Source organism: Varanus komodoensis, unplaced genomic scaffold, assembly GCF_004798865.1.
Source record: "Varanus komodoensis strain SLA01 unplaced genomic scaffold, ASM479886v1 scaffold22, whole genome shotgun sequence".
NCBI classification, from domain to species: domain Eukaryota; kingdom Metazoa; phylum Chordata; class Lepidosauria; order Squamata; family Varanidae; genus Varanus; species Varanus komodoensis.
In genome coordinates, this window is record NW_025335606.1 from 66,859 (window position 1) to 86,986 (window position 20,128).

General features: G+C 51.0%; 1 protein-coding gene across 1 annotated transcript in view; it reads left to right on the top strand.

The window, feature by feature from the left end:
* Positions 1-919: 919 nt before the first annotated feature.
* KIAA1328 (KIAA1328 ortholog) overlaps positions 920-20,128 on the top strand; it is a 206,608-nt gene continuing 187,399 nt past the window's right edge. The window contains exons 1-4 of the mRNA XM_044431399.1: positions 920-979; positions 2,458-2,594; positions 9,300-9,394; positions 16,593-16,708. Coding sequence (XP_044287334.1) covers positions 928-979; positions 2,458-2,594; positions 9,300-9,394; positions 16,593-16,708 — 400 coding nt within the window. The 5' untranslated portion in view covers positions 920-927. The remainder of the gene's footprint in view (positions 980-2,457; positions 2,595-9,299; positions 9,395-16,592; positions 16,709-20,128) is intronic.

Consider the following 20,128-nt stretch of genomic DNA (forward strand, 5'->3'; position numbering starts at 1 on the left):
ACACTGAAGAGATGTTCCCATTGCATCTTGTCCCGAAACCAGGTAGAATCCCGAGGAGTTCAGATGCTTCTGTGCCATGTTTGTACCCTGCTGCTCTTTCAAGGCTTTGCTGGAAGGTTGCATACGGGCACTAAGGATTTGCTGTTGGAAGCGAGGTTATCTATACTTCATCTTTCCCTGGGTTAGAAAAGCATCAGCTGAACGAGTGGGAATCTCGTGCCGTGGATGCAGGTCTGCTGTTACCACCTGGTGGCCCTCCTGGCCCCTCAGATTGTACCGTCTGCCTGTGGAAGCACCAGGTTGCTTCTTGGCATTACATGGTGAGGCCTGAGTCCCCCTGTTCATAGTGTCTCGGAAGCACGAGGGCCAGTATGAAGAAGGGCAGTGGAAAAGGATGTGGGTGGAGATGGGTCCGAGGAACAGCTGGGGCTCGGTTGCCATGCGACATCGTCACACCTGGCAGGTTCCCGTTTGAACGTTGGCTTCATTCTCCCGTCCATTTCATCTTCCGACTCTTCCAAGCCACACTTCCTCAAAGCCTTTCCCAGCTTCTCGCCCTCGTGCCATCTCCCTGGATGAAAAGATTTGGGGATCTCAGAAGCTTTTGCATGTTTGTGATCTTTGAGTTAGACTAATAAAGGATTGCCCCAAAATGGAGTTGGAACCCAGCTGCGGTTCCTTATCTCATCAGCTGAGTTAGTTGCAAGGTACTTGATGAATGGCAGCTTGGAGCTGGGCTCTCCTCCTGTTCAGAGCGAGGAAAGGGACGTGGGCGCACAGAGGTGGCCGCCCTGGCAGGCCTTCTCTCCATGTTCTGCTGCCAAACTTTGCATTTTGACTCAAGAAATCTTTCCCATCGGGCTTTTAAAGGCTGCAGACTCTGAAACACAGTACAGAACAATCATCTTTGCCCTTTGCTTTCCTTGAATGAAATTGCATTCAGTTTCTGATGAAGGCCAGCCTCCTGTGTATGTTCCAGGTATGATCTTTGAGCAGTTGCAAAATATAAGAGTGTCATTTTGATACTTTGGTTCAACTCCACTGCTGAATTTCATTTCTTGTATTCAATACCTAGGCTTGCCCAATAGACAAAGCTGACTAAAATCCTTAAAAATCTAATATTGTACGTAATTGTTCATATACAGTAGGCAAGAAACTGAGATGGGTGAGATATTTTAACCGTAGAACTAGGGCAAAATATAAATTAAAGAAAAGGGTCGGATTACAACCTGTTAGCAGAAATAGTGCTTAAAAATTTTCCATTCTTTTTCTATCTCGACACGCTGACACCCAAGGGTCTCCCTGCAAAGCTGACAAAAACATATACATTTCCCATTTGTTAATTCAAGATTTCCAGCTGCCCGTTTGGGATTAGGCAACAAATAAGTGTGTAAACACCGTGACCCAGTTGGGATGATCAAACGCCCACGAGGCCTTTGGGAGTGGCAGCAGTGAGTGGATGGACTGCTTCCTGGCTCCGGCTCTGTTTCTCTTTGCGGAACAACGAAGGGAGGCAGCCCAGGAAGCAGCCGGGGGGCCCGGCTGAGCCAGTTCTTCTCTGGGGTCGTTGCCTGAGGCGTCCAGACACCAGGCTCGGGAGTGTCGAGCACGGAGCTGCCCAGAGTGTTGCCCCATGGAAGCGCTTGGCCGGGAGCCAGGATCTCGCCTCGCCACCAGCCGCTTGCAAAGGCCTGCAGTGAGCAAGCCAAGGTCTGATCCCCTGGACTGACTCCCTGGTCAGCCAGACTTGCGTTCCAGGAGAAAAACGGGGCGGCTGTGAGGCCTCTTCCAGTTGGCCAGAGGTAGGAAGAAATGTTTTGCATCCTTCAGCAAGCCAGGTTCACGTTACCAGCTCCCGTGGCACAAGGCTTGTTCCAGTTTGATAACAGAGCTTCTGTCTTGGCCCTTGGAAGCTGTGACCACGGACTTGCAGAAAGATGGACATACTAAGTGTTTGCCAGGCTGATCTGCAGAGTCTGTTGGACTGAGACTGGGGAACCTAATCTTGTGGAAAAGCGGGCGGCCAGGAAGCTGAATCAAGCGGCAGCTGCGCATGGCAGCACGGACTTGATGAAACAACACCAAAGGGATTGGGGTGTGTGTGTGCGTGTGTGTGTCTGTGTGTGAAATTATTGAACCTTTGCCTTCAAAAGATAAGTGTTGATCTGCAATCCATAAAACTATTAATCTTTGGTTTATTGTGGGATCTTTAAATCAGGTTTGATACTTCTGTCTTTGAAACAGCATAACCAGTCCAAGGTGGAACAGCCTTATGGTTTGCTCAGTATTTCCCCTGGAGTTCCCCAGTCCAGCGACTAGTGTGTGGGTGTTGCAGGGACTTTTGGAAAGTGCTGCTCAGTGTCTTTTGCCTCTGCGCTCATGTCCTCTTTTGTGTCGTGAGGGTCAGTGCGGAAGGTGCTGTATAAGAGCTTTCCTGACTTTCCATTCCATCTACAGGAGTTTCTACCGAGCGGAATTTTAGAGCAAGGCACCGGCTGAGAGGTCAGAAAGCAGAACAGAAGACAAAGGAACCTACAGCTGCTACTCCTGCCCCAATGGATGCCTTGAAAAATACAGATTTGCCTGGACAGCAGGTCAGAATGGTTGTTCCTATAAAATCTGTGAAAGGGGCGACAGAACCTAGTCAGAGCAGGGGCTGCACTCCTTTGCATCCTTCCCATTAAAGCTCAAGCCCGTTAAATTTGGTGGGGCTTCTTCTGCGTGAACAGGACCCTGCATCTCGGCTGGCGCTGCAAGGGTGTTGCTGCTTAAGGCGTCCTCCTCAGAGGGCTGGAAAGGGGCTTTTGCCTTTGGCTTTGCAGCCTTTCCAGGTCTGAATCTTGCTTTCTGCAATCACGCTGCATGTTTGGGGTATGGAAACGAAGCAGGAGCGGTGGAGCGGGCAGCTTTGCGGCCCCTGGAATCCTGTTTGTCTAGGCCTCAGGTGTTGCCATTGTGAGTAGACACGCCTTTGTCAGTCCTGGGCCAAAGCGGACCAAGCAGGAGCAGGTTCTGCCCGGCGCTGAGGGACTGCAAAGCTCTTCTGGGCAGGCGGGCAGGAATCGGTGGCACGGTCCGTGTTGCATCCTCACACCATTCCAAGAGGCCTCTGGCAAGACAGAGGGCTGGACCAAGGAGACGCCTCTTCCTGCCCCTCCCGTGAGCTGGCAGATGCTCCGCGCCTCCCCTCGAGGGGTCTGCCCCCCGTCGCACTTCCAGGCTCTCCCCCAGCAGTCGAGATCGGCCCCCCGGTGCCCCTTCCCTGCATCTCGCAGGGGGAAGCTGCGTATCCCAGGGCAGGCCAGGAGGCAGAGGGGGCTCTTTCCGAGGTCTGCTGCCGGCCCCCCTCTGGACGGGCCGGGCCGGGCCAGGGCCGGGCGAGGGGCTTTCCGCGCCTCCAGCACGCCTGCTGCCGCCGAGCTGCCCCCTCTCCACGTGGCCCAGTGTCTCGTGCGCGTGGGCAGCCTTGAGCCGCACAGGTTGTCAGAGCTGCTGCTTCGCCCCGAGCTGGACAGGCAGCCGTGGCAGAGCGGGCGAACGTGGGGGGGGGGGGGGGCGGAACCATTCCTCCCCCAGCCTTCGGGACGGCCACAGGTTATTCCTTCGCTGTGGACAATATACTCAACCGTATTAAAGGTAAAGGTTTCCCCTTGGCCTTACGTCCCGGAACGCTGCAACCTGCCCACCGAAGTGGTACCTTTTCCTCGACTTGCCTTTGCATGCTTTCGAACTGCAAGGTGGGCAGGAGCTGGGACGGAGCAACGGGAACTCACCCCGTTGGGCGGATTCGAACCGGCGACCTTTCGATCGCCCAGCCCAGCGGCGCAACAGTCTAAACCACAGGGCCACCGGCATCCCTCAGCTTTATTCCCATGGCACTAATGCAGGATTGGAGCTCTGCTGTATAAAGGTGCCTCTTGAGCTTAGGGAACGTAGCGCTCCGATTGGGCCTTCGCCAAAGGTTCGAAGTCAACACGGCAGAGATTAGAGGGAGTGAGTGTTGCCGGTGAGTTTCCTTTCTCCCTCTTCGAAGACCATCCTTTTGTGGAGACCTAGAGAGTGCAAGGCAGTGAGCTGGCTCGTTTTCCCTTCCCTTGCTTACAGAGGCTGGTTTGTCTGACAGAGCTGTTCTGAAAGCATTGAGGTGCTTGCTTGTAACAAAAAACATTTGCCCAAATGCTGCTTACCTGAGCTGGCATGCCTGAGTCATGGATGAAGATATGGTTTTATTGGGGGATGTAAACCAGGAAGAAAGCACGAAGGTGGTGATGAATGGATATATCAGTTAATTTATTGATTTATTTCTTGCCATGCCCTGAGGAGTGTGAGTGGGTAAACAAGCAATTTTATATGGAATGGTATTTCTTAAGGGGCTAATTCTTCATATCAAAGAGATAACATGTTCCAGGGCACTGCAATGAAAATATGAATTTAATCCTTCAGTCTGGTTGGATTTTGCTTTTATGTATTAATTTGGGGTGGCACTGTGGAGCCATGAGGGTTATTTTGTGTCATCCTGCAGTAAGTATTACGTGGTGGGTTTCTCCCACCCTCTTTTCTTCAGTCCTGTGTGGGTCTCTCTGTTGTGTGAGAAGCAACCAGCAGGACATTTCTGAAGGCATCCTACTTGCTGTTTTTGGAAAATGGCTCTTGTTTTATGATGCTGCTTTTGCTGCCAGGCTCCATGATGGAGTTGCATGACTTGTCTTGAGCAGGTTTTGGGAGTGTCAGTTGCCCAGGGCCACTGAGGATTCGAGTGAGGTGGTGCAGATGTACTTCCGCACTGTTGTGGTGTGAGTGTGCAGTCCGGAGCCACAGCTCCATGCGTGGGGCAGCGTGTGCCCTCCTTCCTTGCACTTTGCGACGCTCGGCCTCCTGTCCCCGTGCGAGAGAAGCCATAGTTTGTGAATCCTGATTTCTGAACCCGGTTTGCAAGGAAAGCCTGAACGGATGCGCCGTAGGGGGTTCAGGACAGCGGACTGTGTCTTCCCTCAGACTAGAACATGATGGGCTGTGGACGTGCAAGGGGGGCCTGGGAAATGTTAGTCTGTGATGTCCTCCGTTTGAGGGCTGGAGGCGTCCACCGAAGCGTCCGGGCTCCTCCGGGACATGCCAGTGGCAGTGGCTCGCTTGCATTGCGAACATCCTGTGCTGAGCCTGCCAGAGGGCAGAGCCCGTCACGGGTGGTGCCTCCTCAGTCTTTGCAGCTGGTATCTGGGGGACGCTGCAGCTGGGTTGAATGCCCTCCACCCCCCCCCCCACGCGCACACACTGTGGTTGTGAGCCGTATTCTGGCGCAGCATGCCTTTCCCCCCTTATCCCTTATTTGACTGTCAGGACAGCCCTTCCTGTCGACCCACTGGAGCGGCTGTCACTGGTGGGCGGAAGCTGTTTTGAACGCGGTTTGTTCACTCCGGATGTGCACAAGTGTTGTTGTTGCTGTGAAGTGTGCTGGCTGTTTTTTCCCTGATGGCCCTCAGGGTGATGTGCACACAGCGCTTTCTCCTGAGCGCTGTTTCCTGGAGACTTCCTAGGGTAAAGGAGTTTTGACAGCTGGCTTTTTTATAGGGCAATGGATTTACCTTTGGTCCGGGAGATTTGGACCAGCTGCCTTGCCGCAGCAAAGGGGGCACAGTGCATTTCCGCCCCCCCTTGGGCAGCTAAAGCCTGTGTCGCCTGGGGACTGCCCTCTGCTTGGTGGTGGTCAATCTTGGCACAAAGGGGCGTGAGTCTTGCCACCTCCAAAGACTTGCAGTCTTCCTTTCTCGTGACAGCTTAACTTTCGATAGCTGTCTGATGAAAGCAAAGTAAAAAACTGCTTGGAGTCACTCCGGATCGCTGAACCGGTTTGGCACCTACTGCGCTTTGAGAGCAGGTTCCCTCCGCCCCCGACGATGCCCAGGAGAGGCTTCCTCTTCCAGGGCTGCGGAAGTGTGCAGTGCTGCTCTTTGCGAGTCTGAACAGAAGAGTTAAAGCACGCCTGTGGGTGAAGCCTTCTGGGATAAGCCTAGCAACCCAACCAGCTGGTTACCCACAGCAGGTGGTAGTGTTGCATAAACCAGTCATTTCTGGGTCTTCCGTCAGCACCCTCCAAGCAAGGCTTAAGCAGCTAGTCACCCCTTCGCCAGGCAGGTAAACAACGTTGGACTGGGTCGTGTCGTTTCTCTTATCGTCGAAGAGACTGCTGCAAAATCTCCAAGCACGTTGCATTGTCTCCCTCCCCTGCCGTTTTCTCTCTAGCACCTCACCATCACACGGCTCTTAGCCTCTTGCGTTCTTCCTGCCCCACAGCTCCTGGGCTGATTGTGCCTATGTTCTCCTCTCCCTGCCTCCGGCCCCTGGACGGCTGAGCTCAGCTCCCCACCCCGGGACATTTTCTAGGAGTGCAGATCACAGCCGTTTGCCCAGTGCTAAAGACAAAGTTAGAAAACCCTTGCCGAGTGTGAGTGGCTACAGTGCGTGTGTGCATGTGAGAAAGGGGGGGAGGGGAGGGTGAATCACACTTGCGTGGATCGAGAGCCACTTGTGGCCCACAGGGCTAGTGAAGAACATTGTCTCAAGTGCCTTTTTTGACCTTTGGAAAGCACGGATGCTGCCTCAGTAGGATCTGTGGCTGCACATTGAATAGGAGATGCGTTGGCCTCCGGGATACATCGCAAACTTGCCAGATTTCTACTCCAAGTTGCTGAATTAATATGTACAGTTGGGCGTGCGCCCCATGATGCCTTGGAACAGGCCACGTGGGCTCATCGTGTTCCTCAGACAGTGCTTTTCTGCGTTGATCATGATCAAAGCCACACTCTCGCTTCAATTACTTGTCCGTCCTTTTGAAAAGTTGCTGCTGCCTCGTGCAGGTTGCCCACTAGGAGAGGCATCCCAAGGAGCAGCTTGGAACTCTTCATCCTGCTGCAGGCCTGAGTTCTGTGACCCGGGATTTGTGCAAGCAGAGCTGTGAGTGCATCTGTCCACGGTTGCAGGAGCGGGAACGTTTCCGGTGCGAGCACACGGCATGAGCTGTCGTCTTTGAAACAAGTTGTCATCTTTTGAAAAGTGCAGGGAAAGTTTTAGCAGATATAACCTGCAGCTGTTAACTTGAAGTGCTTTGAGTGAAAAACTAGTTTAAATTAAACACAAATCAAAAGGTTTGAATGAAGCTCTCTCATGCCTGAGGTTGTGAGAAACATCACTCGGTACAGGTTGATCGCTACTATCCATTTCAAAGACAGCTTAAAATAATAATTTTATTAGTGTTTGAAGATTTCTTTGAAAGGAGTAGCTGAACCCAGAAGGACATGTTTTCTTGATAATGTCTAGCAGCATCTCCCAATCATGCTCTTGAGAAGGCGTGCGTGGTGCGTAAACGAAATGCAGACCCTTTGTTCATTCTTTGTGTGATCTGTTTTCAATTGTGCCATAGGCCCGCAGTGGAAAGAAACTGCAAACCGTTCGGAGAAAATGCCTTGTATTGTAGGCCTTGGGCAAACACTGAAGGGATGGCGCTTCCAGCCCCGTGTTTGAAGACCCGAACGGTAGGAGAAGCTCCCGCACAGGAAATGTCCCCAGGCCAGCTTGCTTGGAGGAAGATAGTGACCTTTTGGGTGGACCGTGGCCTCTCCTTTGAACTGAACTGTGACTGTTGCTCCAGCCGAAGAGGGGTCCCCTAAATCCCGACAGATTTAGCAGCTTGATTGGCAGCGGCTGGCCCATGAAACGAACGACTCACTGATCTTGCCTCCGGCCTGCCTTTGGGACTCGCATGGCTGCCTCTCTCAACAGGGTTTGTTGGGCACAGGAGAATGTCCTCTGCACTTCGGTGGGAACGGTTCTTTCAGAATTTGGGAATGCTGGCCTTCTCTCCCACCTGCGTGCCAGTTCCCGGTCCTGTGCAAAGCAAACTGAAGGGAGAGAAAGCTCTTCTGTCCTCTTGCCGGGTTCAAAATGTCCGGGAACAAGCAGGGTTAGTGGTTGTGCAGTGGATATAGATTAGACTCAGGGTCAGGAGGACGAGGGTTCGGGTGCGGAGACAAGACAAGCATGTGCCGCTGTAGATTGTGCGTCCCTTAGGACAGAGCCTCCTCCAACTTCAACAGCAGCGTTTTCTTGTGTTAGCCATTATTTCCCCACAATTTCATTTCTGCGTAGTTCTGCTGCAGCTCTTACGTTCTAAATTATAGTCACCGGCTGTTCCGTTGCTGTGATATTCAGCTGTTGCTAAAGTGGAGAAAGTTGCCAAAAGTCCAATTGAGAGTGGGAATTAAATAGCAGAATCGAATTCGCCATCGACAGTGCGCGTCCTAGTAAGGGAGGCCCTGCAGCTACAGGCATGCAAGAGCTAGAGCAAATGGTGCCCTCTCGTGGACAGAGAATGTACTGCAAGACAGGGTGACCAGACCACTTGTAAGGGCTTGCTGATTGTACTATCGGTTATCTTGGTGACCCAAGAATTTTCAGTCTCCTGTGATACCGGCACCACAGCGAACTGTGGCTGATACGGCAGGCCTGTGCGAGTGTTGAAACCCCAGAAGCAATGGGGCTTTACCTTCTTGATGACTTTTAGAGCTGCAGAGATCATTTTGAGTCTTGAAATTGTATTGGCTTGGGCAGAGCAGATCTGAGCTTTGTGGGAAGACTGTTGAGATGCGAGCTGTGTCAGTTTAATAGCAGGCCGTGCTGAATCCTTGCATCACTGCGAAGGATATGGGTCCAAGCATGTTAGACCTTCAGCGTCACTCATTGAATCGAAAGGCTGTATTTTTCATATTTTGTATGCTTCAAAACATTACATACTCTTGCTGTTGCAGCTGCAATTTGCTTTTAAAAGAGACTGTTTAACATTAGTACTCCATACGATATTAGCATTTGTGCTGCATGATAAATTTGTGGGTGGACTTTTTGTTCACTTCTCTAAGTAGCTGGTCTTTGCGGCACAGAGACCTCTCACCCCCAGGACAAATGTGTCACCCATCAGCTAATACATTAATGGAAACATTAAAATGTACGAGTTGGCTGCAGCCTTCCCTGGCCCCCAAAACATGCTTTCCTTGATGTGTTGTAGCCCTTTGCACCTCTGCCTCCACACACAGCTTATCTTTGGATGTGCAAGTTAATGGTGGATCTTGCAGCACATCATTTGGGAAATTATTCCACTGGTTGATTTGAAAACCCCCTGTTTTCTTCAGTTCTTAATTCATCCAGGGCTAAATATGCAGCCTATGGTGCTTGAAATACTTTTATTGTAGATTCAGAACACTTGTTCCATGTTAATGATTGTTTTTTAAAATGCTGATTTTAATTTTCAGGTCCCTGACAAAGGAGGAATGAAAAGTGCTTCTCTAAAGGATTTATGTCCTGAAGACAAGAGGCGCATAGCAAACTTAATTAAGGAGCTTGCAAGGTGAGGATAAACTCTGTCTGATAATGCATCAGCTTTTGGTTGAGGCTCTCCCTCCAATTGCTCTTCAGGAATTTAAGGGTCCATGTTTACGGAAAGCGCGTTGCCAATTCTCCGGTGCCACGAGCCGTTACAGCAAAGGGCACGGAGTGGTCGCCTGTCTCTTTCTCTCCCGGGAGATGATCCCTGCCTAAGGCCTTCGATGGGCTCCAACCAAACAGGCCCTGCTGTGTCAGGGAACTGAGGCAGGAGCACTTTATTCCTGCCCCAGCACCTCCTTATCGTACGGGACTGTGAACGTTGCACCTTTGTACTGCTGGAGGATGGGCCACTGGGACTTGTGCTCTGTGGTGTAAACAGCAGCGGTCGAGAGCAAAGTTTTCCCTGTGCTGCGCCTTGCCTGGGTGCAGGTGAGCTGCTGGCCGTGGGCTGCATGTGGCCCCTCAGGCCTCCCGAGCAGGCTGTGGGCCTGGCAGAAGCCCCAGGGATAAACCGCAGTGGAAGCTGGGAGGAGCAGCTTTACTGTGATAAACACATCGGTAGCAGTGGCAGGAATGCCTTGCATAGAAACATAGAAACAGCGCGAGTCAGGAGGGGCCTCCTGGGCCATCTAGTCTGACCCCCGGCTCCAGGTGGCTCCGCTCACGACAGGCCCGCCATGTGCAGTTCATGGTGGGTGAAAACGGGCTCCTGGACCCCAGCGGTCTGCCCAGGCGGGACAGCTGACGCTTTCGGCAGCAGCAGCAGAGCACGTTTCTGTCCCTCGCGGCTATGGCGCCGTGTGTGTGAGGGAGGTCCAGGGTCTAGAGGCAGCCAGTGACCACTGCACGCCCCTTGCTGCTCCTCACAGCACTGCCACGGCCTGGCCTACTCCTCGTTCTATTAATCCCTGTCCGGTTTCAGCTTCTGCTTTGGTGTTGTCGTGGTTGCTGCATTTTGAACAGAAGAGAGGAATCCCAGCTCCCTTTGGTTTTTTTATAAGCAGGGATACAGGAGGAATGTCCTTGGAGGCATTCTTGCTCTAGACCTTTAATTTCCTTCTGGGTTTGCATGGGGTTCTTTTCCTTCCCATTCTTTGTCTGTCTCTTAGGGAGACAATTTCAGTATTTTCACATCACTGTGTAGCCACTTCTCTGTATCTTCTCAAAGTCCGTGGCATTTCTTGGAAAGATCCCTGGCTTCCTGCACATGTGAGATCGGAAGGCTGGGAAGTGGGTGTGTATCTGGAAGCTCCGTGGCACGGATTGCCGGCAGAATGTGGTATTTGCACGCTGAGGATACACTCAGCAAAAGCGTGAAAGGCATTATTTTATCTCTTGCCGGCCTCTTTTTTTGGTGGGTGCGGGGACAGTCAGGGTGTAGCTTAGAATATGTTAAAAACAAGATAGTTGGACAGAGCATAAGGCGGTAAATGTTTGTCATAATTAGCCATTGTGGGATTGCACTGAGCTGGGGACAAATGGAGGTCCCCGCTGCTGTTGCACTCGTTCATGGCAGGAAGCATTTGGGCCACAAGAGTTCTGGCCTGGATGGATCTGAGCACCAGGAGCCTGGCAGTTTGTGCCACCAGAGGAAGGAAGAAACAACTGGGGAGCACTTAGTAAGCCGTCCTTCCTTCCTCCCTTCCTCCCTCATAAGGCGCCCTTGTCAGAAGTTTCCATTTTCAGTAAACCATGAAAACTTGGTGTGTGCAAAGTGTAATTTGTACTCAAACCAAACTATGAAATCTAGTGAGGCTGATCTTGACTTATGCATATAATGGCAGACGATGCTTTGTTAAGTCCGAATTTTGTATCTAGTGCGTCTAAAAATGATAGGTGTTGGTTCAGTTTTAAGAGATGATCAGTGCAAGCATAACATATATACTTATGTCGGTTTATTGTAAGCCAGGCTATTTTTTAAAGAGAAGCTAATTGAAATTACTTTTGGAAAATACAGATTTAAATAAAAGCATCATTTGTTGTCACTGATATTTATGCATCCAGTAGCCAAGCAGTCCTTTAAAAGAAAATAAGATTCTTTTAAAGGAAGGGAAGAGATCGTCTTCAGCCTGGGCGCTGGTTCTGATCTTGGGGAGGTAGATGGGACCAGAGGCAGAGTGCAGGGCCAAAATGTAAATTGCACAGAATTAGATTGTATTGAAAAAATTCAGGACAACTATATGCATCTCTATGACAAAGCAACTCACCCTCCATTCAGTCTGAATTAAAAGCTGGAATATCATCCTAAAGTCCAAGCCACAGGTAAAACTTGGTTATACTGTTGAACTGATGTAGCTTCAAAAGGCGGCAGTAATGCCCACAGTCATTAGAGGAAGTGCAGTGTTGGGACCAGAAGGACCTGGAAGGCCAGGGGGAAGACAGAAAAGCACAGCAGAAACCTCCTTCTGGCAGGCAAGGCGTTAAAGGCTCTGGCGTGTGGTAGGAGGAAGGGGTGCGGCCAGGTGGTCCGTGGGGAGGCCTCCGTGAGTTTCGTTCAGGGCATCCTGTTAGACCACCGGCCGGAACTTCCTAGTCGCTGTTTTAGGTCTTGGGTGCACATAATTCCCAGCACCTGCCCCTGCCAGGGGCAGCCTGCATATTCCGACCTGACATTTCTTGGAAGGGAAGAAATAGGAACATTAATTTAGAAAAGTAAAATCAGCGTGACGCTCCCTTATACTTGGTTCTCCTTTTATTTTTAAACCTAATCATATTTTAATGGATATAATTAAAAAGACTTCTTCAGCGTAATAGGGGAGTTAAGCTTTAGTTTTTCTCACCTCATTCGCTCTTTTAAGACTTGCCATAATTTTCTTCTCCATTTAGAATAGGTGGAAGGTTTTTTCTTCTATGAACCAGCGCTGGTATTTTCCTTCATAATTCCTAGCAGCAAAACAGGTACCAACTGAACCCAATCAATCAATTAATCAAATGTCAATCTATCATCTATCTGTCAAATGTTTATCTTGGTTTTCTTCTAAGCATAGTGGTCAAAGCAGCTAACAATAAAATGCAGGAAAATAATCAAGTTACAGTTAAAAGATAATTATTTCAAGCAACATACAGACAGAAATAGCAGCACTCACCAGATTAATACCTGTTCCAGCACCAGATGAGTTTACACAGCAAAACCCTCTCTGAATAGAAACAGATTTGCTTTCTGGTGGAAGGGCAATAGAGATGGAGCGCTCTCGATGTCCCATGCTGTAGGCACCAGAAGGGCCCTCTCCCTTGTTCCCACGGAAGATGCCTCTGACAGCACATTTCAGAGGAAAGCACGGCTCCCCAGCCACTGAAAACTTCTGAGAATGTGGGTTTTCAAATAGTCTGGTCCCAAGTCATGTTGGGCTTTGCAGGTCACAGCCAGCACTTCAAGTTATGCCCAGAAATGGACTGGTCGCAGTAAAGCTGCTGCTGCTGCTTCCCTTTTTTTAACCAAGGGAGTCATATGGATCCTTTAACTGACCCTGGTTTATCATAGTCTCTGCAGCAGTTTGGGCAGATGAAGTCTCCAGGCATTTTTCAAGGGCTGCCCCACAGAGCATACTTATGCGTCATCAAGCCATCTCCAGCGTGAGGCAACTCTGTGATTAAGAGCGTCCCAAAATGGCCTGCCCTTGGCAGCGCTACTCGGCTCTCGTGAATTCAAGGCTGTGGTTTCCTTGGCGGAGTCCGTCCATCCCACAGCTGGCCTTCCTCGTCTGCCTCTGACTTTCCCTAGCACGGTCGCCCCAGTGGTGCTGCTTGTGCCTCTTGGGGAAGCGCTGGCCAGACGGGATCTGGCACGAGTGTGTCCCAGCAGCCTGCATTCCAGGAGGTAAGCGAGGCTTGTGGCATCTCCCAAGTGTGGATGTAGCTTGTGCAGTAGCATTGCTGGCCATGGCTAGTCTGGGCAGCCTCACTCGTGAATTCTAGGCCGGGCTGGCCTGCTCGCATTGGTTATCCTCAGTCTAGGGTAAGCCTGGCTTATGCAGACTGGTCGCGTACCAATGACACATTCCAGGTTCATATGGGCAGCCAGAGAGCTTCCATCCAGTGCAGCAGCAGCAGTGGTAGTAGTTGTTATTATTTTTCGATTTATATCCTGCCTTTTTCCGACAAAGGGCCCAAGGCAGCTTGCATCATTCTCCTCCTCCATCCCATCCCCACAACAACAACCCTGTGAGGTAGGTTGGGCTGAGAGTCTGTGACTGGCCCAGAGTCACCCAGTTGGCTCCATGGCTGAGCGGGGACTCGAACCCAGATCGTCTGAGTCCCAGTCCCGTGCTCTTAACCGCTGCACCACACTGGCTCTCTTAACACTAGTTAAGAAAATAGCTTGAGACTGTGGCCACAGGAGCTCAGAACCCTGCCACAATGTTGTTAATCTGTCCGCACAGTTTATGTCTGGGTGGTGTGCGGGGTGGCAACGCAGTCAGAGGAGAGGTGCCCACTTCTCCAGTGGCAAACCTTGTGTTTTGCAGGCTGTGGATCCCACCCGCCTGGCTTTTCGTTCATCCTCTGTCCCGGAAGCTTCCTGCTTCTCAGTGAGACACTTGGGGTGCACATCCTGAGTCTGCCTGTCTCGCCTTAGCTCAGGGCTTTGCAGCTTGACCTCCCCTGGGCTTTCTTGTTATAGCCTCTTGCCTCTTAACCTGCAGTATATGCTTGCTACCCCATCTAGGGCTGACCATCTAGGTCTACCCCATCTAGGGCTGTGTTGTCGAAAAGGGGTGCTTGTGGCTCCTCCAGCACCTGCTGATACTTGAAGCGCATGCAGCTTTGCAAGGAACATGGACTGCAGAGGGCCGCTGCAAAGATCGCTGCCGGGACTCGCCGCAGCTCCTGTTTTCTTTGTCTGAAGCAGCCCTTTGAGAGGGAAAGCATTCACTGGGGAGCGCTTGACCTCTCTGTCCCTCCCTGCCTGCTGCACACAGCGCCTGGCTCCAAGGGCTTTGAAGCCCTCCGCCACACGCCGAGAAGCAGGAACAGGCGCCAGGCCTGTCCTGCTTCTGAGGACAAAGCAGTTGCCTTGTTAGGTCAGGCTGCGAGGTCCATGTGGTCCCACGTTCTGTCTCCACCGATCGTGGCCCAGTGGCATACGGGACTCGAGGGCCTCTTCTTCCGTCTCAGCAAGGCCGCTCCGATGTTGTTTGGCTGAGGAGTGTATTAAACTGCTCAGCATTGCAGAGCTGTGAGGCTTTTGAATATCCGGCTGTAAGAGGTTGGGATAAAATGCCTGTGAATAAATTTTGTCTTTTTGAGGAGCTCTTTTTTATTAAGATCCTTTCGCATAATAGTATTTTAAAAGGTATATTTATTATTAGTATGACACACAGTTATGACTGCTCCATACAAAGATGCATGATTGAAAAGTAATAAATGCAAAACACATTGCAGTAGAAAATTCCGAATATTTTAAAATAATTTAATAAGGAAAAGGAAAACATATGGATAGACATGATCATAATATTTGTTTCTCCAGTGGTTTGTAAATCAATTCCATATCTTGATGACTCAATCAGAATGCTGCATTTTGTTAAGTCTTCTAGAAAAGGGAATGGTTGGGCCGACACTTTTACCAGCTCCCTTTTTCTTAGCTAGTGTTTTTGTTATATGTTTTCAAGCAGGAGAATTCTTCTCCCCTTCATTGCCCAATTCCTCCTAATGGAAAAGCAGAATTCAGAGACGGTTGAAACGAGTTGGGACTCTTTGAACAGGGGAGAGCCTGTCTCCAGTGTGGAGGACTTGCCTTTGCAAAGTCAAATAGGTTTGCCCGCGGATGCCAGGCTGGAGTTTGTGGCCGTTACGCAGGCTTTGGGCTGCTGGGGTCTAGGCTGGGGGAGCCTGATCAAACACGAGACAGGAGGAGCGACGGGGAGCGAGGCGGACTGGCCGAGGGTGTGGGGTGCAGAGGCCGGGGAAAAGAAGTGGAAGGGGAGCAGCTGCGCGAAAGCTTTTGCTTAACTTCTAGCGATTTTCTTCCTGACAGATCCAGAAATCATTTTTGGCGTTTCTGCCGCGAGACATAAAGCACTAAAGTACACAGTAATCTCCAGCAGGTCTTGAATAGGCCTCGACATAAATCTGACATAATCTGGCAAAGCGTGTGTATCCATTTTCTCTGCTGCTTCTTGGTCACCTGTGAGCAATTGTATGGTGGGAGGCTTATTTTCTTTGCAGAGGTTGCCTCCCAGCCCCCGCCTGAGACTTTGTGATGCGTCAGCCGGGCCCGCTCCGTTTGTGTGGACGGCTAGAGCAGGGTTGGCCGTCTTCATGGGCCTTGGGCACTTCCTCCTCCACCAGCTGTGCGCGTCCTGCTGCCTTTGCACTAGCAGCAGGCCCTCCCCCCCCAAAAAAAGGTCAGTGGGGGTTGCTGCCATCTCTCAGTTGCTGTCGCGCGTGCAAAGTGCAGGGGCTCGCATGAGAGGCTGGCCGTTCCGGCTGGACTGCCGCTCAGATTCCGAGGACGCGGGCGGCTGGCCCAGCTCATCGGCTCAGGCTCTGACACCAAGATGCTTGTGGAGAGTCCAGGGCCCTGGACACCTGCAAGGGAAGAGATTAAGGGCAACCTGGGGACCCGTCAACCGCCCGTGGGAACGAGGAGGAGCAGCAGTATCCAAGGAGGGGGGTTCAGAGATGGGGAGTCTGTCGGATGGGGTGCTCCAGCCTCCCGGGGCGGTCGACCTGAGGGGCCATCACCTCAGTCGCAGGGTGGCCCGGTCGGGGTCTCGGCGTGAGGAGTGCAGGTGTGCCCAGTTCCTCAGCGCTCCTCCCGCTGGGCAGGTGCAGAAGGATCCGTGAGCAAAGCCGTTGAAGGGGGCCAGAGAGGGCCGCTAATGGTACGGTGCAGCAGCTGCTGGTGCTGCTGGAGGGTTTTGCTCATGGGCTTCAGCTCCTGTTCAGCTGGCCTCCGTTCCTGCGCCACGCCGGCCATCGGGCTCACTGTTCGGCCTCGGGCAAGTCTTTCTCCCCGGCCTTGGTTCCCCTCCTGGCAGGAGAGCAGCTGCATTGTGCCCTGCCTTGAGACAACGGCTGGTGAGATGGGAGGCGTCGGTTGCTTGCGGGGACGAGGGGCAGTGTAAGCGAGCACTAAGAGCGGTGGGAGCTGCGTATGTCCCCCGGCTCTGCCGTGGGAGTAGGGGCTGCCCGAAGGCCCAAGGCTGGTCCTGATCAGAAGGGGGAACGCACACTTCTGTGTCGTGATTGTCTGACAGTGAGTGTGTTCTTTGATCCTTCAGGGTGAGCGAGGAAAAAGAGGTGACAGAAGAACGGCTGAAAGCCGAGCAGGAGTCGTTTGAGAAGAAGATCAGACAACTCGAGGAACAGAACGAACTCATTATCAAAGAAAGGGAAGATATCCTTTTTATTTAAAAGGTGTGTGTGAGGGAATAAATTGTAGTTTCTGCATGGAATAAAAAAGCAACCTGGAAAGAAATAATTGTCCTAATTTATAGCTGGGCATAAATCTCCATGTGCTGCCATTCAGAAGCGATCGGAGGTGACTTGCCAGCATGTGCTTCGGGCTCGTTTGAGCTTGAAACTGCCTCCCAGCTGTTCCCAGGATGCCGCTCTGCCTCGAGATGGATATTTGTCAACTTAAAAACAACAGAACAGAATTAGAAAAATATAGGGTGCTACTTCCCAAGCGGCTTGCTCGGTCTTGTTCCGGTTGCTTTTTAGCTAGCCAAAAGCAGTTTTGTAGAGCTGTGCCCCCACGTTTTCCTGCAGCTTGTGCCTGGGTGTTGTGTGTTGGCGCAGGTCCTCAGGACTGGCAGGGCCCCTCATCGCAGAGAAGCGGCACAGCATCCGCTTGCGCTGGTGGCTGCCTGAGGTGTCGCTCCCTTGCCTTGATCACTGAGTATATGGAAGCTCTGAAACAACCGGGATGCCTCTTGGACTTCAGGATCTTTGAAATGCCCATGTAATCCCTTATTCCAGTGCTGGCACCACAGAAAAGGCCTTGGTTCAGAAGAGTGGGTTGGGGGGGGGGGGGATAAGCTCCCTTCAAAGGGAATGGATGTTGTCTTCCGTTGGGCCAGGCAGATAAGGATGCCTGAACTTCTGTTGCTGGTTCATTCCTGGACGAGGGATGATGATGCTAAATGGTCACTCTGAATGACCATTGGCTTGGTCACTGAATGAAACCCGAGTTATGGCTGATTGGGTGCAAGAGGAGGTCTTGCTCTGGCCTGGCTTTGTAACTGTGGGGGATGCTAGAAACAGAGGGCAGTGAGCAAAGGGGAGCACTGGCTTTTCCTAAGTACCCTTCGCGCAACGGTTTTGGTGCTGCTGCTGTTGGAGTGCAACAAGTTAAAGCTCGAATGAATCATTCTCTCTCTCTCTACCCCCCGCCACTGACCTGCCTTCTTGCTACTTAGCCTGCAAAACCGTAGAGGTGCCAACTGCTCTGCTGGTTTGTTGGCCTCTGAGCAACACGGCAGTGGCCCAACAGCGTTGTGCGACCCACGTTTCCCAGCGGAGGGACCTGCAGGCCCCGGAATCGCATTCTGCGATGTCACACGCGCTTGCCTCATGCGTGCGCCAATGTTGCAGGCTTTGTGTGCTTGGAAGGACACCCGTGCCCTCTGCTCCATTTTGGTGGAGGAAGGCCTCCTGCTGTGGAGCAAAAGTCTCAGCAGAACATATCTGTCCGTCCCCTCATGAGAAGAGCTGTGACGGATTCGCCTGGTCTCGTTTAGCCAGCTGCTGTGGAAAACCTCCAAGCAGGACACGAGCCTTGAGCTTCAACTTGAATTAAAAGTGGCTGCCTTCACAGGGTTCGTGGCTTTAAAATAACATATATCTTCTGTTAGGGAGAGAGAGGTTTCAGAAGCAGGAAGTGTTTGGGGCCTCTCCCCACCTGCTCCATCTCCGATCAGGCAGGGTGCTTTGTGGGAAGCAGCTTGGGCACAGGGCCCAAACTTCGAGGCTCTCGGAGCAGAGTCTGAGCCAACTCCTGGCTCACCTGCTGCACCCGGTGCCTCGCCCTTCTTGAGCGGTGCAATGTTCTAGGCTTTGAGTTTTGCAAATGCTTATGGATGAGAGGTGGGATGCACGCTCCGGGGGGATTCTTTCTCCTTCCGTGCATTTCTGCATGTGTAACTTCCATTAATGCTAATGAGTGCTACTGAGCTATCGAGAAGGAAATATATCCCTTTGGGTTTTTGTTTTTACCTTTATTGGCGAGAGACCATCCGAGCATAAATACTTCTTTCAGGAGAAGTCTGGCAAAGATGGCAGAAGGTTAATACATGCGATTTTACACTACATAAAACTCTATAAAAAGTAGAAACATAAAACAAGGACATAATTTAAAACAATATAATTTTAACTATGCGCACACTTATCCATCATACATGAATGATTCAAAATCCTTCACTTACCTCTGATCAGTTAATTTCAGATCTCTGGAAGCCTGTTCACTGGCCAAGAAGCTATATAAATGACTTATCAATCTGGAATACAAATGCCTGCTTTTTTTTTTTTTTTTAAAGAAGGTGATGAAACTGGGTGTTCTGTTGGAATGTGGGAAGAGACTGGTTGAAGAAGCCAGTGTGGGCTGTGCACATACCTTGCTCTTCTCACCCTCCTGCTCCTAGATGCATCTATGCAGCCGACAGGCTGTGGGCTGGATTCCTGAAGGACCCTTCACCAGTCCACACAGCTCCGTCCTTCTCCGCCAGCAGCAGTCTGCTTTGGATCCCAACGGCCAGGGAGGAGTTCTCATGAACCATGGGGGCCGTATCCTTGACTGCATGGCTCACCTGGTATTTAAGGTTGCGTTGTGCCGAATTTCAGGAACATTGGAGTAACTCACGGGGACAAATCACACATTCTTGTGAACACACGTAAAAGTTACTTTTTTAAAAGCAAGGGTTTATATCCTTTGACAGCTAAATTAGCAGTGAAAATGTGCATATGATTTGGTGTTGCCTGTTCTAAGATAACTGGCTGGAAGGGAATCTGTCTGGGATGGATGCTGGCAATATAGGGAAGGAGTTGGTTGGTAAGACTCCACTCTGGTAGGACTGAATTCTGTGGCAGGGGGAGATCTTGTTTGCCTGGCTTGTCTGTCTCAAAATATTTTATTTCTGTATTGATCAATAGCCAGAGCCTCTGGCAAGTTTAGAAAGATTCATTAAATACAGTAATATCCAGTATAAAACATAGATAATAAATCATACAAATTCACTACAAAATTTAAAAACCAAATGTAAAAACCACGTCTAATGACTTAATTATCTGCATAGCTGGATACGTTCAAACCTATTAAACAGCTAGCAGAATGCCTCCTGCCTTAAATGCACAAAAGACAGTCTTAACCTGGTGTCAGAAGGAAAGTAGGCTTGGTGCAAGGCAGCCCGCAGTGGGGAACTTACGGGATTGCCACTGCGAAGCCCCGTGCTTTGGTCCTACCGACCGAGCCTCCCTTGCAGCTAATGGCTGGAGGAGGGCCCCAGGTGCTGTTCTGGATGGCTTGTGGTCTGGGTGGCTTGTGGCTGAGGGAGGTGTTCTGTCAAGTGTGAGGTTTCCAGGCCAGGTCGTGCCTTACAGGTTAAAACTAATGCATTGCATCCGGCTCTGAAGCAAGTAGGCAACCAGTGCAAGGGGACCGGAATTGTTGCTGCGTGTTTGGTCTTCCTGGTCTTGGCTATTAGTCTGGTTCCCACGTTTTGCACAAGTTCAGCTTCTGGACAGTCTTCAAGGGCAGCTCTGCGTGGAGCGCATTGCAGCAATCTATTCTAGAGCTTGTCAGAGTGCAGAGTACAGAAAC